Source organism: Canis lupus, chromosome 22, assembly GCF_011100685.1.
Source record: "Canis lupus familiaris isolate Mischka breed German Shepherd chromosome 22, alternate assembly UU_Cfam_GSD_1.0, whole genome shotgun sequence".
In the NCBI taxonomy this organism is placed as follows: Eukaryota; Metazoa; Chordata; class Mammalia; order Carnivora; family Canidae; genus Canis; species Canis lupus.
In genome coordinates, this window is record NC_049243.1 from 57,918,126 (window position 1) to 57,943,332 (window position 25,207).

General features: G+C 39.9%; 1 protein-coding gene across 1 annotated transcript in view; it reads left to right on the forward strand.

The window, feature by feature from the left end:
• MYO16 (myosin XVI) overlaps positions 1 to 24,128 on the forward strand; it is a 481,192-nt gene extending 457,064 nt beyond the window's left edge. The window contains exon 36 of the mRNA XM_038570035.1: positions 22,784 to 24,128. Within this exon, the coding sequence (XP_038425963.1) occupies positions 22,784 to 23,011 (228 nt within the window). The 3' untranslated portion in view covers positions 23,012 to 24,128. The remainder of the gene's footprint in view (positions 1 to 22,783) is intronic.
• Positions 24,129 to 25,207: the final 1,079 nt, after the last annotated feature.

The following is a 25,207-nucleotide window of genomic DNA, read 5'->3' on the forward strand; positions in this document are numbered from 1 at the left end:
GCCATTTATCGTTATTACTTACCTTTTTGTTATGACTTTTTAAAAGAAGTTAAGAAGTTATTATTAATATCTGTCATTTTCAAATATTCATTGTCAGAAATCATCGATGGTCACTGATAAAATAGTGTCAATCCAGCACCCAAGAGCTTAATAAATATCCAACCTACTCCCGACACAGCCACCAAAGATTAGGTGCCCTAATCAATGTATGATTGATCCACAATCAAGAGACAAATTGTTATGTGGTTTGTTTTACTGAACCATCAAAGAAACCTTTCTGTAATGTCACATATCAACAAAATGAAGTATTGCTGGGCTCTAAATAAAGCCAGTGCCTTCCTAGAGTATTCATTGTTTTGTCACGTGGACTGCCTGAAATATATCCTGGCAGGAAAAAGAAACAGTGTGCTAGATAAAATAACAAAACGTAGACACATTTAGTTCAACCATTAAGGGATCATTCTAAAGCACATGGGAGGAAATAGAAATTAGATAACCACTTCAAAAGGACACATATGTGTGACTCATTGATAAGGTACAAACAGAAGCAGATCTAGCATAGAAAGATCTTTCACGCAGCTGAGGTTTCAGGGAATCAGTATGCACCCCTCGTGATTTCCATATTATGTGCAAGAAATGAAGGCAGTAAATTAATTTGATGGTATGAGTTGAATGGCAGCGTTTTCAACAGAAAAGAGACCAATCCCGTATACATATATTTCCAGAAACTTGGAAAATAAGAAAACAAAATAAAATCTTATATTTTGTAATTTTCCTTCATAAAATTGTACCTTATGTATATCCAAAATATATTGAAATGCATGGTGTTTTTCTGGTGAGCACATTGACTATTATCAATGAAGAGATAATGCAATTTTAAGAACTATTAGAAGAATAAGAAGTAAAAAGGTTTTGTGCTGTCTCTACATGCTTACCTTCTGCAGTGAGCCAATACCATTGCACAGGGGAGTGAGTGACATCGCAGCAGAGATAATGTGGCTGACTACAAATTCTAGCTAACTTCAGAATTTCAATATTCATTTAATTAACTAAATTTAATTTTTAAAATTAAAGAAAGGAAAAAACCAGAAGAACTGGCTATGAATACAGTAATTGTTATTTAACATGGGGGTAGAGAAAGTAGCAATTAGTTTTCAGATAGAATAAAGAAAATATATATAACATGACAAGTCTGCCCCACAATATAACAAGTGTTTACAAACAGTGCTTGCTGTATTATCTTGTTTTGTTTTGTTTTTTTTCAGGGTCAGTATTCTGACCATCAATTTGGATTCTAATATAGTAGATGCTATCTAAAATATGCAGGTTAGACAGATTCGGGAGGACCCAGCACTTACCAGGGATTTGGATAAAATGTGGCATATATGTAATTTTGAAACATATTTTGTTGTGCTATATAAATGTAGGGGAAAGAAGCACAGTGAGCAGTAAAACACTCGACTCAATCTTCACACTTTTGCATATTTGCTCTGACACCATATATATATATATATATTTTAGAGAAATCTATACTCCAGGTCCTGATCCCATCCCTGCCTGCCACGCTGGGGTGTGTCCTATTCTGAAATGACTGCAGAACCCTTGTGCATATTTACACTTTCACTGGTACGGATGTAGACATAAACTAAATCACATCCACAGGTCATAATGGATGCTTGGCATGCTTTTAAAATCATGTATCAAAATAAATAAAATATAAAATAAAAAATAGTAAAATAAAATAAAATAATCAAGTATCACTCTGAGCAGATTATTCTGCAGATTGTTTTGCTGTTATACTTGTTGAGGTGATGTTCCCCCATTTTGATACATGTTGCTCTCATTTGCTGTTTTATTCTGCGTATTAGCTCAAGGTTAAAGGTAAAGGCCTGCAGGTGGAGCTGTCCAGGGGAGGCAGCAGGAAGGGAGATTACAGTGGACACACTCAGAGGCATGGAGCACAATGCTGCATTCAAGTTCCCTCAAAAAACGCAGCAGGGAACAAGTCCATGGGAAGAGAAAAGCTGAGGGAACACCAGCCCATCTGGAAGGGTTGGTCTCACCCTGCTGCCATCTTGGGCCCCAGTGGATACCAGTGACTCTGGCAGCCACATTGTCTTCCTCCAGATTTTCACAAAGTGGTTGGAGGTGCCTCTTGGGTCCTGAGAACCCTAATCCAGTGAGCTCCTTGAAAGATGCAGAGAAATGATGCTGAACACCCAGTGACAATATGGTAGCATGGACTTTTATGCCCAAACATTTATCAGAGGGCTATAAGCAGGGACAGCATTAGCACAGATTCTTACTGGTGCCTCTAGAAGCTCTCTTTCAACACCTTAAAAAAAAAAAAATATATATATATATATATATGTATGTATGTATAAATATTTTATATTTTATATATATTATGTTTTAGGTGTAAACATGCCTCTTCCACTTTGAACTTTTCTCAGAAACAAGTTTTACATAAATATATTCATGACATTTCTTAAGAACAAAGGTTTACAATTGGACAAAGTGGAGTGGAAAACGTTATCAAAAACAAGTTTCCAAATTATTACTGCTACAAATAATGCCACAGTGAAAATGATAGAATATGCCCCTAACTCATAATTAGAGAAAAAAAATATCCAAAGGTTTCCCCTAGAAATGAAAGTGCTGCACTTCTGGGTATGCACATTTTCAACATAGGAGTTATTGCTAATTATTCCCCAACATAGTGGAACCAATTTTATACACCTCTAAAAGGGAATGCTTTGCATTTCTGTTCTGGTAATCACTTGGTTTCATGAGTAATTTTTTTAAACCATTGTGATTAAGTGCAAAACAGATCTTATTATGGATTCATTTTACATTTCCCTGGTTGCTATAATGTGTTTTTTCATATGTTCTCAGACCTAGTATTCCAAAGGCATCCTTTTCCTATTTCTGAACAAGTTTGCATGAGTTTCTTGATGATTTTCAGGAATTCTTTACATATTCTGGGTCATATTCCTTGCTAGTTGCATGCATGACAAACATGTGGCTTATAGTATTTTCTTAGTCTAACTAGAAGCTTGTCAACTTTGGGGCATCTGCGTGGCTCAGTAGGTTAAGAATCTGCCTTCAACTCAGGTCATGATCCCAGGACCCATGTCGGGTTCCCTCTTAGCAGGGAAGCTGCTTCTCCTTCTCCCTCTGCCCCATCTCCTGCTCTTCTCTCTCATGTTCTCTCCCTCAAATAAAATCTAAAAAAAAAAAAAAAAAAAAGTGTATCAAATTTATTGATCTTTTAAAAATAGCTTTTGATTACATTGATATACTCTATTTTTTTTCATTGATTTCTGTGCTCTTTATTACTTCCTTCCTTCTGGTTGCTTTGAGTTTAATTTGTTCTATTTCTAGTTACTTAAATAGCAAGCATAGACAATTGATTTGATGCCTTTTTTCCTAATAGTATTTAATGCAATAAATTTCCAACTCTAGTTATGTTAGCTGCATTCTGAATATTCTGATACATTTTGCTTTTATTTTCATTCAATTAAAAATGTTTTCTATTTTCCCATAGGATTTCCTCTTTGACTAATGTTTACCTTCCAAATATTTAGGGACATTTCAGATATATTTCTCTTTTTTATCTCTAGTTTAATTGCTTTATGATCTGGGAACATGCTTTGTATAATTTTATTTCTCTTCAATTTATCAGGAATTCTTTATGGCCCAGGATATGGTCTATCTTGTGAAATTTCCATGCGCATTTGAAAAGAAGGAGTATTCTGCTATTGTCAGGTAGTGATCTGGAAATGTCTATTGGGTCAGTTGGCTGACAGCGTTGTTGAGTGCTTCTGTATCTTGGCTGGTTTTCTGTCCACTTATTTTATTTAATACTGGGAGAAGAGCATCCAAGTCTCCAACTATAATTGAGATTTTTGCCTACTCTTTCTTTCAGTTTAATTAGTTTTTGCCTCATATATTTGGAAGTTCTGTTATTAGATGCATAGACCTTTAAGATTATTACATCTTCTTGATGAATAGATTTACTTATCCTTATGCATCTTTTCTTTTTTATTTCTAATCATACTCCTTCTTCTATGGTCTGCTTTGTCTGAAATTAATATACCCACTTCATCATTCTTTAGATCATGGTCAGCAAGGTTTTTTTTTTTTTCCATCCACTTAATTATTTTTAATCAGCTGTATTAAGATATAATTCACATACCATACAATTATACCTTTAAACTATACAATTCAGGGTTCTTTAGTAATTCCTTAGGGCTGTGCAACTATTACCACAATCTAATTTTAGAGCATTTTCATCCCCTCCCCATCCCACCAAAGAAAATCCATCTCTTTACTTTGAACCTAATTATGTCTCTGTAGTTAACTCGAGATTTTTATAGACAATACATAGATAAGTCATGTTTATTTTTATCCAGTCTGATAACCTTTGTATTTTAACTAGTGTGTTCAGACCATTTACATTTAATGTAAATATTGATGTGATTGACTATAGGTCTGTCCATTTTATTTTATTCTGTTTCTCACTACCATTTTTTGTTCATCTATTTCCCAATGATGCTTTATTTGGATCATTTGAACATTTCTCAGTATTCTATTTTAATTTATCTGTTGGTATTTCACTCTATGTCTTTGTATTTTTTTTCATAGCTGATTTAGCAATTGGAATATATACACACCCAACTTTCAGTCTGTTTGCATCAACCGTATTGTTCCTTTTAGCCTTTACTTTCTAGTCACCACATACATCTACATACATCTACAGTGACAAATATATTACATCTACATTCTTTACAGTTGTCCCATATTTTACATCTATTTTATAGTTGTTACATACTTTACATCTACATACATTGAATGTATTCTCCTAGGCAATGTTATAACTTTTGCCTTCAAATGTCATGCATGCTTTAAACAACTTCTGTGGAGAAAACTCTTTATATTGTCCCAGTACTTATCACTTCTGCAACTTTCCTTCACTCCTAAGTTCTGAGTTTTCTTCTACTACCATTCCCTTTAGCAGGCCATTCAGAGCAGATCGAAGAATGGTCCTAATTGCCTAAATCTGGGTGTGTCTTTCTTCTCTTATTCTCCAAGTTTTGAATTCCTCCCACAATTCACTTGTTTTGGTTTATTTTTCTGGTCCTCATATAGATATGTATTTTGTTCAAGATATAGTTATAATTACTGAGATAAATAGGCTTCAGTGGACTTACTTCATGGTGGCCCAGCTAGTGTATTTATCACACATAAAGTGAAGAAAGTTAATATAGTGAAATTGATTAACCCTCATCTTTATAAGTTATGCTTTTGTTGTACTGTTCAAAAAAATCTTTTTTATCAAAAAATCCAAAAACAAATCTCTTAACTTGCTGCCATGAATATCTCTCTCTCTCTCCTCTCTCATATATATAAGTTTAGGGTTTGGGGGTTTTTGGTTGGTTGTTGTTGTTTTGTTTTGTTTTACATTTAGGAGTTTAAGCTACCTGGACTTTATTTTTGAGAATAGTGTACATTGACAATGTAGTTTGACATTTTCTTGTACCAATAACAATTGTCCTGTGCCTTTTGCAATATAGGACCAAGCTTCTGACTTCCTCTCAATGCTGTGCATTGCCTGAAATGGACTGTTTTCTGCATTTATCTCTGACCTTTTAGACCCTTGAATATGACTTTCCTCTTGATGGCCTTCCTTGAGCATTGCTTCTAAGCAAAGTAGTTAGTTGCCTCCGTAAGTTTGTTCCTGTAATTCTATAATGTACATCTCCTTTATATAATCTATTTTCTGTATTTTAATTATATATGTGTGTGTAGACCCTATATATTTTTGAGCATATAGATAATGCATTGGATGCATCTTAAACATTTTTGTACTCCAAACACCAAGCACTCAAAAAATTGCCGACTCAGTGTAATTGTCATCTGGTAGCAGCTTCAGATGCATTAAGAGAAGCAAACTGGTAGGATATTTCCTAATTTTCTTCAAATATTTAAAATCAAACTCATGTTAAAAATGTACCAATAAACTCAGTAATGGAATCACAGGCAGTTACATTACTGGTTAGAGGATATAAAAGTCACATTTTATATAGTGATTAGGTTCTAAAGTTGGCATGTTATGTGAAACTCACCTACAACAAAAAAGACTCTGGAATATCCCTTATTTTGCCTATAAAAAAACCAATATGTTTTATATAAGTAAACAGTATGTTTTCAATGTATACCACTTTGTACAATTATATGCATATATTTTTACACAGTGTGTAAAACAACTTAAAGCATTAAGAACATAATATTTTTAATCTAAGGAAGTGAATTGCACAGAATTGAATTTTCAGAGGTTTGTTCGTTCATTCATTCATTCATTCATTCAACAAATATTTCCCGAGGACCAAGTTGTGCAAGACACAGATCTGGCACCTTTGGTCTACAAAACAAATATCCTTCCCTTCATGGGAGTTAAAATCTTGCATTGGGAAGCAACCAATAAGTAATATATACATACGTGTATAATATACTAAAAGGAAATAAAACATATTAAGAAAAGTAATCAGGATAAGCAAACCTGAGAGTGACAAGAGTGGGTATGGAGGGAGGTTGGGTTGAGTAGTGAGTTTAAGAAAGTAGATCAACAAAAGCTTCATTGAGCAAAGGCAGAGGAAGAAGTCAGAGAACCAGTGATGCTGATGTCAGGAGAGTGCATTCCAGTTGGGGGAACAGCAAAATCCCTCAGACAGGAGCACACCTGAGTTGCAGGGTGGCCAAGGGGGCCATTGTGGCCAGTGGGACATTAACTCCATGTGTTAGTAGATGTTTAAATGAGAGAAGTTGGAATTAGCATTAGCTGTGTTAATTCTAGAAATGGGAGACTTTTACATTATCAACTATAGCAAGAGGCTAACTGTGAAATACCAATTATGCCTGTATGATTTTGTTTTTCTTCAAAACCCTTGGCCAGGTTTGGAAACTCTGGTTTGCTCAGAATATAAGTGAAGGACAATTGTTTGCCTTTTCTGTAAATGGAAAATATAGACAAATATGGCTTTATTCTTGCTCAAGATACAAAGAACGGGAGAAGAGGTGCCAGGGAGCCAGGCTGCATATTCCCTGACTTGTTAGGTGTGGTGCTCTGGGCATGGATGCGGCCTGACATTTTTGAATACAAAATTCTAGCTGAAGAAAAACGTAATTTTCTGTTGCACTGAAATTGTAATCATTTAGTTATGGTGAGAAGATTTATTTTATGAAAAATAAAAGAAGAATTTATTTTACAACCTTAGTACACTTGGAAGACAGGATTCTTCTTTAATTTCTCTGATTACATTATTATTTGAAACTGTCACTTTGTATTTCTGACTCTGTCAGAAATAGGTTCCAGAACAGCTGAACTGTGATATTGGGAAGAAATGTCATGAAGTCAATGATATAAAAAGCCTAGATTTTGAAGCCCAAGTGGATTTAAATTAATTTTATATGCTTCCAGGTGATTTTTATTATCTATTTCTGGAGAGAAGTCTTGATTAAAAAAGATTTGCTCCCCTCTCTTGCCTCCTTTGGCAAAATCTTATCTCTTCTCCTTCTAATCCTTCCTGGTATCTGTTTTCCCTTTCTCTATTTGTTCTAGCATCTGTACCTGCATGATTTTCCATGACTATGTCTTAAAGACACTGTAATGGGCCTCAGTGTCACAGTGACTGCCACCGTGCCCATCAAGTCCATTTCTTCTTAGACACACAACTGACTAGGTCTTCCCAGCTTCCCTCACCATGCAGAGTGATCCTGTAATTGACATCCACTCAGTGGAATCAGAGCCATAGTGAGAGGAGCCACTTCCAAGTTTGATCTGTGCAAACCTTTGCCTGGTGTGCCATGTCCCTTCCCACTTAAAAGTTGGATATAAGGGGCACCTGGATGACTCAGTCAGGCATCTGCCTTTGGCTCAGGTCACAATCCCAGGGTCCTGGGATAGAGCCCTGCATAAGGCTCCTTGCTCAGCGGGGTGTCTGCTTCTCCCTCTCCCTCTGCCTGCTGCTCCCCCTGCTTGTGTGTTTGCGCTCTCTCTCTCTCTCTCTCTCTCTCTAATAAATAAAATCTTTTAAAGAATAAAATAAAATAAACAAGTAAATAAACAAAAGCTGGATAAAGATGCCAGAAGGTGCAGAGAACACTCATGACAACACAGAAGGCCATTCACTGATCAGAAACACCCATTTGGGTGTCAATAAGAACATGTACTTCTTTTGTACTGAGCCGGTGGTGTTTGTGTCTTGTCTGTTATCTAACATCTAACTAATACCACTTCATCATTTATTTAATGTTGTATGTGTAATGCTAAGCATTATTATTTATGGTACTTAGTTATCTAAGTTTAGCTTCCATTTTGTAGTAAAAAAATTTTAAGATATCAAAAATCGTATCTTCTAATGACAGGATCATTAGAATGTTGCTTATTAGACATTTGAATACCAAATAATGATCAGTGGTACTCCCACCAAACCATTTATAAAAATCCAAAGCTTAGAACTCTTAACAAATGGTTTCTCAGAAATTCCTCAAAACCAACAGACTTAATTTTTCTCAGGGACAAAGTTGATCCTCTCTAACAAGCTGAAAATCCTGAGAAAATTTCATACTTTTAGGACCTTTTTGATGCATTTAATGATTGTGAAGGAGTGCCTTGTTTCCTTCCAGTTTTGAAGTGGATGTCTCTAACTGGTAACTACATTTTGGAGGGAAAAAATCAAGGTTGATAACAGTGAATATGTTGTCCCCAGCACAGTAAATTCCACGGCCAATGGAGTTGTTAAACTATGTCCCTCTCCTAATTATAGCTGATTGTTTAAAAAATATACTCAGGGGTGGTAGAAGGGGAGGAGGGCGGGGGGTGGGAGTGAATGGGTGACGGGCACTGGGTGTTATTCTGTATGTTAGTAAATTGAACACCAATAAAAAAAAAAAAAAATATATATATATATATATACTCGGATTACATTATTTTATTAACATCTACTTTCCTAAAGTATTTTATCTCACTCTAATTATATTTAATGCCACAATACATACATTATGGTTGTTTCCAGGAAAAAGTATTATGAGATATTAATAAATTAACAGATAAACTGTGCCTTACATAGCAATGCAAATCCTGGCTAATTGAACAAGTGAAGGAAAGGATCCTTCTACATGGCTCCTCCATCCTCCAAAGGCTGCTTACTACCATGGTTTGACTCTTGCTTCCCTCACTTCACACCCACGACTTACCTTCTTTCTGAGTTATGCATAATACTATTGCTCCTTCAAAGCCAACTCTCATGCCCAGTACCACATCACGTGGTGCTTTTCTCTCTCATGGTTGTTTTTTTGTTTTTGTTTTTGCTTGTTTTTGTTTTTGTTTTGTCATTGTGAGTGTGAAAGTGAAAAAATATGAATACAATCCCACTCAACCCAAATGTCCTTCTTTCCTTTTTGTATCCTCTGCATCCTTTTACTCCAAAACCACAGCCCAATATGAATTTCTTGGCCAATATATCACCTTGAAATTAGTTTTGTCTCTGTCTCTGCTGTATTCCAACAACAATAATTATGCATACTATGCTTTAGTCAGTTAATGCTGTGTTCCCTCATGACATGTTTGTGGTTGTGTGATGTTTAAGCATCTTTCTTCACCTAACTCTTGATGCTTTTATGTCTTGTTGCTCAATTTGCACGGAAACCCTTTGAGGGAGTAGGTCATATGGTGTGGTTCTGAGTCCTGTAGAAGGCATCACACTACCTTCTACTTCACTGAAAGAACACGTATTCACGACCTGCACCCAAGGAAGACTTCCGGAAGGTCAAGTGATTTATTAGCACTCTGAAGGTCAGCTGAACTCAGCAAACTTGAATTTGTGTTCTGACTCTACCGCTTACTAGCCAAATGAATTTGGGCTTTAAAGATGAATTTCAGCACCTTTGAAATGAGACTAAGACAGAGCCTGCTTATTTCACATATTATGAGAAACTACTGTGATAGAAACATGCCAAAAGCTTTAAGAATATAAGACGCCTGGGTGGCTCAGTGGTTGAGTGTCTGCCTTGAGATTAGGTCATGATCCTGGGGTTCTAGGATGGAGACCAGCATTGGGCTCCCCACAGGGAGTCTGCTTCTCCCTCTGCCTATGCCTCTGACTCTCATGAATAAATAAATATTTTTTAAAAAAGAGAATATAAGACAATATCATGAAGATGATATTAAAATATGCCTTCAGAAACCTCAGAGGATTCTATATTTGGGCATACAAACTGGGGCTGCTATAGAAAGAAATAAAATTCTATGTGTGGTTACATCTGATTGGACTGACAGAGTCTGTGTGAGAACGGATGGTAACAAAGCAGGAATAATAAATGTGGCTGAAAAATACAGGACTTTCTGTAACCTGCTAAAGTGTGTAGACTTGATTATTCGGACCAAGGCAAATTGGTAGCATTGAAGATTTTTGAACACACAAATTATATGAATAGATCTTTTCTTTGGAGTGATAAAATCTAGTAGATTAATTGTCCTCAAAAGAACCTCCTGGTGTTTGCAGTAAGTATCCTATAAAATCCCAAGAAACATGTTTTAAAAGAAATTGTAAAGCTATTACTTTCTGTATTTCCAATATAAGAGATTTATATTTTTCTATATATTCCATGGATTTGAACCCCATTACTATAATATCTCATTACTATAAACATACCCTAAATATATGTTATCAATTTTTGTTACAGTCTAGTCACTTATACTGATACTGCCATGTTTTCTTAAATGAATTAAGGTAAAAGAACAGAGCTCATACAAAATCCATATCCCGAAGTGTCACAAATTAATTACATTGAGTGATGTATAGTACAAGCATAAATTTCTATTTTATAACTTTCCATTAATAGGAAGAAATATACATTCACTCATCAGAGTCCATTTTTATTCATAGCTATTACCTAAAAGCAAATCCAAATAAATGTCCACTTAAATGATACTAAATGTGTTGTAATATAATATTACTTATGAAAGTTAAGAACAATACTAAATTTTTTAAGAAATCAAAATGTACAGATAAGGTACAACCCTAAAAAAGCTAAACCTTCCCTGCCCTCTTCATTGCCTCTGTCTAGATATAGCTACTCTTGTTTACAATAGAATTTGTAAAGTGCCTTTAAAGAGATATTTTTCCTTTTATTTAACCTTTTGTCAATAAAGGAAACAGAACAGCAACAAGAGAAACAAAATAGTAAGAATGAACTTAATTGAGTCACTACATAAATAACTATTTCCAAATTAGAAAGAATCAACTCTTTTTTTTTGCATAAGCCAGAAATGCTGTTAGCACATTTGGATCATTTTCTTAAAAATTTTAGAAGTATAAAGATATATAACCCTTTAATCAAATATTTTTTTTTCTTTTGAATCACATATTACTTTATGCCACATCTTTACGACCTATTTAGGTAGACTTTGGCTTTACCAACTGTGCTTTTTTAATTTTACTTTTTAATGTTTTTTTTCCTCCAATGTCTTGTTAGCATCAAGTAGAAATGGGATTTGCATTTGAAACACTAATGTTCACTCTTCAGTCAGCCAAGATGCTTCTTTCTTTTAATTTCCAAATGTCAGTAAATACGTCTTTTCACCTTTGGGTGAATAGTCAATAGAAAAATCAACTCTGACAAATGAACAGCAACATGATTTTACATATGAATTATTTAACAAAGTCTATTTTTATCCTGAAAGGGAAATACTTAAGGTAAAAATCAGCAGCAAATTATTAATTTACATTTATTAATATTATTCACAGAAATGCATATCCACAGGAAGTAAAGAAATTTATATCTCATTTTTTAATTAGTTCATCTCATAGAACTCTATTAATGACACCATAGAAAACTACTGAAAATTAATAAAAAGATAGCTAAGTAATAAACCTCATGAAGCCTTACATCGCATTTTGTTTCCCTTTGGATTGTGAGAGATTCAGTGGATTTTGACCCTGGAAAGTGAGCAAACTAATGATAAGTGTCCCCCTGAGATGAAGAACTTTCATGAACTTTACAACCCTTTATCAAATTCTGTCTTCAAGTCTGCCTGATACCTCTAGACATTAGAAGGCACAAAATACTTTACAATTCTGGGTGGGGAAATGGAAACTAGAGTCATGTCTCAAACATGACTAAATATCTAAATATCAAAGCAGCAAGATCTCTCAAATACAGAATAACCCCCCTTTTTAAAGATTTTATTTATTTGTTTGTTTATTTATTTATTTATTTATTTATTTATTTATTTATTTAAGAGAGATAGCACAGAGGGAGAGGGAGAAGCAGCCCCCCACCCCCACCCCCTCAGAGCAGGGAGTCCGACACGGTACTTGATCCCAGGACCCGGTATTATGACCTGAGCTGAAGGCAGACGCTTCACTCAGTGAGCCCCCTGGGTGCCCCTAAAACCCATTTTTTAAAAATCCCCAAAGTGATTTGCTGAAGTATTAATAGCCAGTGTTATAAGTGGCACTATTTTCCCAGAATTACTGTATCGATGAAGTAATCGAAAGGAGAGGATTTTAACTGCGGATGAGCATTCCAGCCCAGAGGGAAATGCCTGGACCATGGTCATTCAAGTATCTGCTCACGCCTGCTGGGAGCTTGAAACAGGGCATTCAGAGGCACCTGCTTATTGAGTGTGGATAGCATTGCTTCCCCTTCCATCATCTTTCTTTGAGAGCAGAAAGGAGTTGAGGCCATAGATTTGGGGTGTAGCTTACACACACCCCCTGCCCCCATCCCATGCAGCTCACGTGCAGGTGACTCCCATGATGCTGCCTGGGCTCCGGGGGCTGAGCAGTGGCTCCATCTGTCAGTGCCTTTGAGGGGCCGATTGTTCCAGCTCCCAGTGAAACTGTGACTTTCTGCTATCTCAAACCAAATCACCAGTGGCTCCTAAGCTTTGAAGCTTTCATATTTCTTTCAAATGTCAAATTTAAAAATAAAAATCACAATAATTTCCAGCTATATTACTAGATTTCCACTGATTTTGCTTTCAAAGGCATTTAAGCTGACAGATGGTCTGCATCCTTTCCTAGAAGCTTGAGGTTTGTACCTGTTATACAATAGTATCATTTCCCCCCCATGACACCCAAAAGTAGTAATTCTGGGCATGGGATGCCTTAGTCTGTTTGGGCTGCTATAATAAAGTGCTGTGGACTGGGTGGCTTGTCAACAAGAGAAATGTATTTCTCATGGTTCTAGAAGCTAGAAGTCCAAGATCCAGGTGCCAGTGTGGTCAGCATAGGGGTTTCTTCCAGGTTGTAGGCTTCTCTCTGGGTCCTCACAGGCAGAAGAGGTGAGAGAGCTCTAATCCCATTCTTGGGGACTCCACCCTCATGACCTCATCACTTCCCAAAGGCCCCAACCACAAATACCACCACACTGCGGTGTAGGATTCCAACATGTGAATTTTGGGGGTACACAAACATTCAGACCACTGTATAGGATAAGCTTGTTGGATCATCTGAGGTGTTGCAGTCTTTGGCCACCCCAAAGACTGGGGTGACTGTCCCACTGTCTTTCAATGGCTCCACTCACGAGCCATTCAAAGCCATCTAGGCATGTCTGAATTCAGAGTAACTAATGGGTCTGGGACCACCCATACCTGATGTGATTTCAGGGCAACAGAGCATTTTTAATAAGTTCCCAGGGTTTTATGGTGTTTGAAGGAGCCGTATCTGAATCCGTGACATGTGAACTACCTCTCAAGTGCAAGAATTTGCTAGGGATCAGTCTGGCATTACTTGAAGGCAGTCTCTTATTTCCTTTTCCTGTCTTTGACAGGAGTGAGGTGCCCAATGCCCCCAAGTTGATGCAAAAAAAATGAAAACATAAATCTAATATACTGTGTAAGAAAAGATTTCAATACAGAGCAAGCAAAACCAATGAAAAGAGTCTCCTTTAAAATAGAGTCAGGAGACCATCTGGGAGGACAAATTTATGCACGTCCTCCTGAGAGGCAAGGTGCACTTTCTGCCCCTGTAAGACCTCTGCCTGGACTTGAGTCCTTCCTCGCCAGGACACCTGAGTCCTTGGCCTTCTTCACTTGGAAAGGAACCAACTTTCAAATGTTTTGATCCCTGATCTACATGTTAACCTTATCAACCCCAGTTCAGCTAGCCTCAATCCTGCCCTGTCTTCCTCTGAATGCGAGTCAGGTTTCTACCTGAATCCATCTCCCAAGTGGCAATTCGGATTGCCCAAATCAATGTCTGTTTGCTTAAATTTTCAGCCAATTCTTTCTAGGTTGATGATTGTGATCAACTTTCTCCCTTCTCTCGAGCATCATCCCCACCCTCTCCCCCCCACACACATTAGGGTTCCACAATAGGAACTCTATTTAAGCTCTCCACATACACTGGGTGCGTTGTGCTGAGTAGAGATTAATTTACTCACTTTGGACTTGAAAGGACACCCCTGGTCTGAGCAAGCAACACATTCTACTTCCAAGGATTTCTACCCACTTAGATCAACATTTTCCCACTTACACATCTTATGTGACCCTTTTTAAATGGAAACAAAATTCCTCTTAACCTTTAACATTTCTTAAGTTAATTTATTATAATGGTAATTAAATGTAGACACACATTGTTACATAAGGTCTCTTGTATCCTTTTGCCTCTCCTTACAGCTATAAAACCAAAGCAAATTTAGAAATGCAGTGTGACAAAAGCCAGAAGAGCAAAAAATTAAAGTTTATAACATTTGTGCTAGGTGTGATTTTGTTTAGCTGGAAGGAAATTACTGATGACAAAGTGAATTTGGTCCTGACTCAGATTCCATGAACTTGGTCCATTTCTACCATCCTTGGCTGTTGATGAACCTAAGCCCCTACCACTTCTCTCAGCTTGAACTGCTAGGCAACTCTTCATCTCATCCATGCTGTCATATCGCTTAGCTCTTTCTCAGGGGAGAGGCCTGATTTGCATATTAAACCCATTTACTCTTTTCTCATCGGTCTGCAATGATATCAGTAATATTATGTGTGTCATCTTGCTTGTAAATTACATACGAAGTGACAGAATAAAGCCTTGCTGAGCACTAACTTAAAAAGTTAGCATCCAAAGCATGCTTGTAGTACTTTTGAAAAAATATCATGAGAAGAAAAATGCAAAAAAACATTAGATTCTCCAAAGAACTTGAGGACCCCTGAAAATACATATACAAATCCCTATTTCAGAAACATTACATTTAACAGTTGTTTAAATTATTCACTAAAATCTGTTTATCTTATTCCTGAAATTCAAAGATTCTCTGGACCTTTCATTTCTTCCTGTGTAACTTTCTTTAGTATACACACATATAAATATATACATATTTAAACACATATATACATACATATATAAATATGTATAAATGTATATAATAGGTATGTTATAAATCCAGTGTGTTGCCAAGTATTTTGAGAGCTTCTTGTTTTTTTGTTGTTTTTTGTTTTTTTTTTTTTTTTTTGAGAGCTTCTTGTTGATAAGGAAGAGACTATGTTATATTTCTGTAGGGCCCTAAATTGTGAGCAGTGCTTTCATTTTATGTTATCTGTTTGACTCATCAGGATAATCATAAGTCAGCAGTGTTTAGGGATTTTCTCAAATCCAAGAGTTCACAATGACAAAAGCGTAGTACCCCACATTTGCAGGGCACCAGCTAGTGTTTTAAGGCCATCTTTTAAGAGCCCACATATGTAACTCAACTAACTCCTCATCTGTTTTGTTGAGCTAGATTGTAACTGTGATCCCACTTTACAGATGAGGAAGCTGGTGGGCTTGGTCACCGGACTGTCATTAAGTGACAGATGTAGGATTCCAGCCCAGAATTCCACTTCTAAGGTCTGGGCTGTCAGCCATGCTGCCTCTGCTCAAATGAGGACCAAAGTGTTCATAGACTGGTGACTTTCTGTGAAAGAATTAAGTCCAGTGTCACTGCTGGCATTTGTCTACATCAAAGCCTATGAAAACACCTCTTCTCACTTATTCTTTCCCCCCTTTCCAAGTGGTGGCAACTTCATTTTTTTTTTTTTTTTTTGCAAACTCATTTTTAATCATTCAGACCAAATGATATCTTCTCTGTGAAGTTTCTCCAGACCTTCCTCCATAAGCAACATGTCCCAGGTAAATGGGGAAAATGTTTTAAAAATCTCTTTCTTTTTGAGCTACTCCATCTCTATGCCATGTGCAACAAAGTTAAGATGGCTGTGTGTTTGCATCCTTCAAAGTTCCTCTAAAGGCAGGGTATTTGTGATATTTGTGGAGCACAGGGATGGGACAGTGTGGACACCCAAGGCTTCATGGATATGGGACCATCTTTATGTTCCCAGTCATAACACTTGCTTTTTTGTTCTGAAAGATAATGATTTTGTGTCCAACAACTATAACATAAAACATGCCCCAAAAGAAAATAAATAAGTGAGTAGCTGTCTGAAGTGACGTGGGGTGAAGATAAATCTTTGAAGCAGTGGTAAACGAGCTTCAAGGTAGGAGACACCAATATGGCACCCTCTAGTCAACAAAGAAATCAGGATAAATGAGACGGGGTAGGGGGTGAAGTCAGCAGACTCTAGGCACTCATTTCCAGCTGCATCCCTGATCCCCAGTGTCAGTTCCTCTCTTTCTGAAAAGAAATGGTTCCCTTTCACCACTACAACTAAATTTTTAAAAATTATTTTTTCATCACAAGTACCCTCCTTAGCCTCTATCTCCTATATCATCCCTCTGGTGACTGACAGTGTGTTCTCTGTAGTTACAAGTTTCCAAAACCAAAATTTTTGTTTAAAAAGCATTATCGCCTTTTTAGTAATAATGTATCATGAAACAGGAAATAATGGTAGAGGGAGCTGTGAGAGTTTTTGTTATTACCAATAGGACACGAAATTTAAAGAATGGCAAAACACTGATTCAGACTTTTTTACAGCACTGAGTAACACTGTGAATACTTTGTAGTGTTTATGTATTACTTGACCGTCATCTAAATAATATCCATACTTGCATCCATTTGCTATTTTAAAATATTAAAGCTCTTTTAGTATCTGTGATAAGTGTTATTTTTGTGCCTCAGAATCTAATAAGTTCAATAAATCTAAATAATGCAGATTAAGCATCATTAGTCGGGGCACACTGTTCTTATCTCCCGATTTTCTGCTTATCATCTCACAGATCATAGTTTTTAAAAGCCCTCTGAACTTCATTCATTATGTTGCAAGTAGTGAGCTACCATGTATCCTTACACAGAATTTTAACTTTCATTTAAGGAATAACCTGTGAAAATTCTTTGTTTTTCTTTTTTAAAGGAAGATCAATAATGCTAGTATGTTACCATCTTATATATACCATTCTGGCAACTATCTTTGTTCCTATTAGATTTTACTCAATACCTATTAATCTCCATAACAGACAATAAAGTTCCATGGGATCTCTCAATGAAGGGGTTTATTCTGAGCATTAGTTGATTATTGCAAACATCAGTCAAATTTTTGCTTATCAAGGAAGCATAGAAAGTTCCTGGATGTTGATGCAAAAATGGTGTTCTTCTTTACTTACTTACTACATTATTCAAGACATCAATATCCTCATTATGAAAATGCTTTCTAATGGTTTGGGTATATAAGTTTCACCTTTCATAATGTACTTGGGAATTAAGATATTTTTAGTAAACACTGAGAAGCTTGGAAAGGGTAGAGGGCCCCCCCTTTTTACCCACACAGCAAAGCAATAACTCAGGGAATTTGGGACATTTTGTGTCAAAATCCCTCCCCACCAGCCTCCATCAGATTAGGAGCCATAGGAAGTCACTTGTCAGCAGACAGATGCTGCCATGTGCAGTGGCCCCAACTGAAAATATGGTCCTATTATGAAGGCCTCCATTTTTATATCATTTTTGTACCTTTCTTGCTTTCTTTTATATTAATGGAGTATTTATGATTTCACATTTTCTTTATATAACTTCCAATTACACATTCTCTCCCTGTGTTTTCTGTAGTTGTACTAGAGAAGAAAGCATGCATTTTTTGATTTACTGAATCTTAGGGAATTTTGTTACTTTGGTCATTTTACCAATACTTTTAGAACCTTGGAACATCTAAACTCCACATAACCACTCCTGGCTTTTGCAGATTGTCACTACCATGCATTCTTGTTCTACAGCTAATGTATAGTCTGTAAGACATCCCAAGCATATAACTTTGGTTGACCCATGGATTTAATTCTGGTGTCCTTAATTCTCTCTTAAATTTCCATTTTTCTATCTGGGATCATTTTCCTTCACCCTCACAAGTACCTTCACCTGAAAAAAAAATGGGAGACTTCCGATGGAAAATTTCCTCTTTTTTGTTGTCTAAAAATATCTTTAGGGCAGCCCGGGTGGCTCAGCGGTTTAGCACCTGCCTTTAGCCTAGGGCCTGATCCTGGAGACCCGGAATTGAGCCCCACATCGGGCTCCCTGCATGGAGCCTGCTTCTCCCTCTGCCTGTGTCTCTGCCTCTTCCTCTCTCTGTCTCTCATGAATAAATAAATAAAATATTTAAAAATTAATTAATTAATTAATTAAATATCTTTATTTCACTTTTTGAGGAATACTTTTACTGAGAATAGTTTTAGGTTGAATTGCTTCCAGTACTTGAATCTGCTATTCACTGTGTCCTGGCTTCTGCTTAGAAGTCCACTTTCAAAAGATGAATGGATAAAGAAGATGTGGTCTATGTATACAGTGGAATATTACTCAGCCCTTAGAAATGACAAATACCCACCATTTGCTTCAACATGGATGGAACTGGAGGGTATTATGCTGAGTAAAGTAAGTCAATTGGAGAAGGACAAACATTATATGGTCTCATTCATTTGGGGAATATAAAAAATAGTGAAAGGGAATAAAGGGGAAAGGAGAGAAAATGAGTGGGAAATATCAATGAGGGAGACAGAGCATGAAAGACTCCTAACTCTGGGAAATGAACAAAGGGTAGTGGAAGGGAGGTGGGTGGGGGAATGGGGTGAGTGGGTGACGGGCACTGAGGGGGGCACTTGCCGGGATGAGCACTGGGTGATATGCCATATGTTGGCAAATTGAACTCCAATAAAAAAAATTAAAAAATAAATAAATAAATAAATAAATAAATAAATAAATAAGTAAATAAATAAACCAAAAGCAGAGGGTTCAGAGAGCTTCCAGGTTGGAAGACACAGGGAGATTTGGGGAGAGTGGTGCTTTCAGAAAGGATGTGGAAGTTCCTTGTCCTTTCTCCATCCCTATGCATTTCTTCCATCTGGCTGTTCCTGAGTTACATCCTTTAATAATAAACCAGTGATCTAGTAAAAAAAAAAAAAAAAAAAAAAAGTCAACTTTCCCTCTCATTGTTGTTCCACTGAATGGAATGTGTCTTTTCTGTTTGGATTTTAAAGTTTTTTCCTCTGTCTTTGTTTTACTATGATCCGCCTTATATCTTCTTGCTGTTGGCAGTGGCCTGTGTGTGTGTGTCTTTTGTGCTGTTTGCTGAGCTTCTTAACTGTGTGTGTACTGATGCCCTTTGCGGGCTCTGGAGACTTATCTCCTTGAGTATTGCCTTGTCACATTCTTTGTCTATCTTTTCTTTCTGGAATTCCTTTCATGTGTGTCTGTTGGGCTATCTCTTCTGTTTGTCCATCATTTCCTCTCTCCCAAGCATTTCATCATAGGTATTTTAAAGTCTTTATCAACTCACCCTAAATCTGGATCATCTGCAAATCTGTTCTGTCCTTCGATTTTTGGAATTTCGAATTTTGGAATTTCCTGGTCTCTCCGCGTGTAATTTCTGATCACACAGTCAGCGTTGTGGGTAAACAAACTGTAGATGCTGCAGACAATGTACTCTATCTGAGACATTCTACCAATCCCGTTAGGGGTCAGAGGCAAGAGAGGACGTCCTCAGTCCAGTCAGGGACTGAGCTGTGGTGCAGAACCAGCCTGCCTCTCCTCTGCCTCTGATTCCCAGGCAGCACCTGCTGTGCTCTGGCCCAGAGAACTTGTCAGGTCTCTTTGTTCTTCAGCTCTGGGAGAGCAGAGACCAGATGCACAGATGCGCTCCAGCTGTGCATTTCAGAGTCCCCGGGCTGCTCTCCAATGTGTGTCCCACTCCGGGCAAAATCTGCAAGTCTTGAAGATGAGACTAGTCAGGTGCTTGAGGGTTTTACCTCCCCCCCGCCTCGCTCCCCTCAACCCCAGATTCTTGCCTCTGTAGCACCTTGGACATTGTAGCAGATTTCACTCTGCTTTTTATAAGCTTTTGGCCTAAGGCAGCACTCCTGCATACATCTGAACAACTTAACAAATGTCTCTTGGGGAAAATGCTCATCATTTGAGGGTCCTCCAATTCCTGATTTGTGTCTCTAATCTCCTACAACTGCAAGATATTGTATGGTCTCTCTTTCTTCTAGAAAGGGCTCTCTAGACCCACAGAAGAACTCAGGATTGGCAAAGTCCCAGGAAGGGGTGGGGGGTGGGGGGAGCAGCTGGTAATTATCTGTTGAGAAAGATTCTCCCTGTCCATAATTTTAGTTTCGCTGGTTCTCCATTTGCCAGAGCTATCTGATGCTCTAAATATACGATTTTGGTAATTTATCTCTTTCTTTGTGCATCTTTACAATGGGAACAATAACCTGCCATGACCTGCAAAATCCTATGCAGATGCGAAGGTTTCTTGTTTTGTTTCTAATTAGATCAATGTGAAGTTATGTTACTTAACACAAATGATACCTCAAGGAAGTTGGGAGGAAAAATCAGCTGAGATGGTAGAAATATTCTTCCATCAACTACATACTTTCTCATAAGAACGAATCCCATGGCAGTATCTTTTGCAGATCACTACTATGGGCTGACCATGTGCCAAGGAACATATATACAGGTGCTCAGTATCCATACAGTGACTGAGATTGCAGCTAAATGTAATCGCCAAGCGTACACAAGTGGAGAGTAGAGGAGCTAACATACAGAAGTGAAGGAAGCGTACAGATTCCACTGGATCCGAAGTCAGGAAGGGAGAAAGAGAGCATGGCCTTTAGCGTAGATAGGGTCCTGGAAAACAGTTGTTCAATCAGTGATAAGCAGTGCAGAGTAAGACTTCAGAAGACGCTCTGGAGCTGACCAGCTGGTTCCACCATTTTCCATGTGACTTTGGCCAAATTCCCTCACCTCTTTGTGTCCCAATATCCTCATCTATGAAAGGCTGGGTGCTGTACAGGAGCAATCCTCTCAGGAGGATTGCTGAGTTAATGCTTCTAAGGTGCTTAGAAAAGTACTTGATACATATTTAGCACTCTAAAGTGTTTATTAAAAAAATATTTTTACACTCTCCCTTTCTTGGCTCACTTCTCTGAGCATACAGTCAGTCTGGCTTCCTCGGGAGCCTTCCCAGCAGGAGGATCTCATTTCCAGGTCCTTCTGGTACAGTCCTGGACACTGGAGAAAAAGACCCTTTCCAGAGGGCATGCTGCTTCAGCATGGAATCCTGGAGGTCCCTTCAGGGTCAGGACAGTCACAGTCGTATCTTTCACACTTACACGATTTTTCTCTGGTTTTCTGCACAATTTGGGGGACCTTCTTTTGCTAGTAACCGGCTCTAGAAATCTCGTTATGCACTGCAGATTTGGGTTTGACTGCCCAGCTTCTGTGGTTTATCACCTTGTCTTGACCTTCTGCCCATCTCCTTGATTCTAGCTTTAAATTCTTCTTCCGTGACAGGTAGACAGTAGGCTCGGGAGTCCAGGTGTAGGTGTTGGTTCTAGAATAGAGCACCGATTGCCCTTATTGCCAAGTGATTGCTTTCACATAGGAGCCAACCGCTAGGTCCTGCTTTCATTTACTCTTTGGTTTTGATGGAGAGGCTGAGAAGGGCACCAGCACAAAATGAGTTACTTTGGCAGTGGGTTGAGATGTCCTGTTTCTCCAGAATTCTCCCCAGTATTCCCATAGTGATGTGTAGCACACAGAAGCGAGAGGAAGAAGCCCATACAACTGCAGTCATGATGCTCTCCTGCAACGGCTCCTAAAGATCTGTCTCTGTGGACACAGAGGGCTCACAGCTGCTAGTTGAGATCACTGCTTTGATTTGTGGTCACAAACTAGAGCACTCTGACGCCACAGTGAGGTTGCAGTGTTTTCAAGTGCAGATAACCCTGCCTGCCCTGAGCTCCTCTGATATGGCAGTGGGTGTCCTTTATTTGGCCACACCCACCCCCTTGGAAACCATTTCTGTATTCGTGTGATTCTCTGTAGACGCTGACGGTGAATGGGCCCTCCTGAGTAGCCCCATCCCTGGGTTAAGCCATCGTAGCCAGCAGTAGGGTCATGCTGCTTCAAGGCCGTTGAGCGGTACTGCACAGATGGGAGGACCCTGGAATCCTGGCGAACCTTCAGAGACCCAGAAACTTCTATTACAAGTAGCCTCGCAGCTGTGATGAATGAGGAAAAAGCATGAGATGGCCTAAGAATGTATATGCTAATAGAGGGCAAAGGGCAAACAGACCAGACTGCCTCTGGAATCACCTGGAGGGTTATGTCCTTAGCCAGTGTCCCTGTCCTACAGGTTTTGTTGTTTGCCATCATGGGGGGTGGGGGGTGGGGAGGGCTTCCCGATGCAGCAGGGCCGGGAGGGAGGCTTCGTGGCCAGTGCCCTGGAGAGTGCTCTGCCCCCGCCGGCCCGAGGCACCCCGCGTGGCTCACCTCCCCTGTTGCTCACAGCTGCTCCCTGTCCCCTTACCTCCCGCAGGTAATCCACCAGCTGAGGCTCTCCGAGAATGAAAGCGTGGCCCTGCAGGAGCTCCTGGACTGGAGGCGGAAGCTGTGCGAGGGGAGAGAAGACTGGCAGCATCTCCTGCACCCCTCGGAGCCCAGGGCGCCTCCCCCGCCGCCCTGCAAGAAGCCGAGCCTGGTGAAGAAGCCCGAGGGGGCCTCGTGCGGCCGGCTGCCCTCGGAGCTGTGGGACTCCAGCCTGTGAGTGCCGCGCTGCAGGCGCCAGAGCAGAGCCGCGCCGGGCTCCAGGCCGCCGGCCGGGGCTGCGCCACCCGGACCGGTGCTTCCTGCGCGCAGTTATCCGGGCGGAGGCCCGCAGAGTCCGCGTGCGTGCACCTGCGCGTGTGCTTGCTCGCCGGCTGGGGGGCGTGCACTCTGGTTCTTAGGCTCCGTGGCCCTCGGGCGCTTGCTACCCCCACGGAGCAAGAGAAGGGCCTGGAGAACCTGGGGGGCAGCGCCAGGGGGAGGAGGCAGAGAGGAGGGGCGCGCACGCGGAGCCGGAGCCGGGGCCGGGGCCCTGTTGAGCCCAACAGCGCGCCTCTTGTTCGCCCGCCGCTCTCCTGGAATACACTCTACAGGACATACGTTTGATTTCTTTGCAGTTGTGTTTTATTGGAATTACAAACCTGATCATTATTTACATGTTTAGGACCCTGAGCTGTATTATAACCTGATACAATTGGTGGTGCTCCCTTCAACACACACATTTTTTTTAAAAAATTCATTTCTAGAATTTTCTTTCCTCCACACGCCTTTTTTTTTATTATTATTATTATTTTTTAATTAAGCCTGAAGGACCTGAAATCCTCGAGACTATGTCACTGCTTTAGCTTGGCCAGAGTGGATCCCGCGCGCGCGCGCGCACACAGACCAAGCCCCGGGTTCTCTGCTCTCCTGGCCTCAGGGCACAGCCTTTCTGTGCAATGTCTCTGCTCAAGTGCACTGCGAGCTCTTTACCCACGTGTCACCTCCTGGCGTCACCCTAGGTTCCGGGAGCTCAGTTGCACACGTGTGGCTTCACATTCATAGCCAGTGGTGTGACCGGGTCGGTTCCACTTGCAGTCTGCACATACAGAGGAGCCCGCGGAGATGTGCTGCTGGTGCCCCACATCCCAAGGTTTCTGTCCCCTCCGAGCTGCGCTGCATGGCTCACCTGCTGTATCTCCTCCACCCTCCCAGTAACACAACCGCCCTGTTTACCCGTGTGCTTCTGTGGCTGTCCGGAAGTCCTCGGCAGTGCCATCAGGCAGTGCTACTTGGAACTTTGTATTCATACCAGCCTTTGGAAAGTCACCGTACCAATAAAAGGTGCAGCTGTGTTCTTGGATGGTTTTATTTATTTGTGGTTGCTACTGTCTCCCTGGAGCGATGAGCAGGGGTTGTGAAGCCATCCTGTCCCTGCGGCCTTCCTTCTGTTCTTACAGCATTCTGCAAGCTTCAGGCGCTCGGGGTTTATTGTAAAAGAAAGGTTTTATGATCGTTCAGGTGTAACTGCTATGCAGGCAGATGTCAGTTTTAAGAGTAATATGGGGATCCCTGGGTGGCGCAGCGGTTTGGCACCTGCCTTTGGCCCAGGGCGCGATCCTGGAGACCCAGGATCGAATCCCACATCGGGCTCCCGGAGCATGGGGCCTGCTTCTCCCTCTGCCTATGTCTCTGCCTCTCTCTCTCTGTGACTATCATAAATTAAAAAAAAAAAAAAAAAAAGAGTAATATGTTTGTCATTTAGGAATAGTAATAGGCCCGCCAGGTCCAGAGATGATTTCCATGAAAAAGACAGTTTCTTCCCATGCCAGGAGAGAAGGCCTGGGTCAGTCAGGGGGCAGAGAGGCCAGGGAACCTAAAGACCAAAGCCTACATTGTGAAGCCCCCTCGGAAGGACTAGGTGAGGCAGGGTTATCGGTGTAGAATCGGCAAGTTTGAAGGATTTCAGATGCTCCAGGTCAGAGGCTGTCCCTGGTTGTCTGGTACCTGGCCCTGGGCAGGGGGCAGGGGACAGTGGCTGGAGAGGGAGCCACCAACAAAGGAGATGGCTGGGTGTGAGCTCCAGAGTGGTTGGAGTGGTTTACTATCTGTAGGACTTGACTAGCTCAGGAGGGACAACTCCTCCAGGATCATCAGGCACCCGGGGGTTAAAGCATCAGAATACGGAAATTGAAAAGGCACCATTAATACATGGTTAACTTCCTGATGCTAATAGGGAGGCATCTTGCTTAACAACCTCAGAGCCCCACACGCTGCCTCACTCCACCTTCTCCCTGACTCCCTAACCTCAGCCACCAAGCAATGGAAGAAACCCAACACACACAGTATATTTATTTGGACCAGGGTGTAAGGTAAACCATTCAGGCGTTGCACCTTTTGAGAACTTGTTTCAAATGTGCACTGAGCACTTGCTATG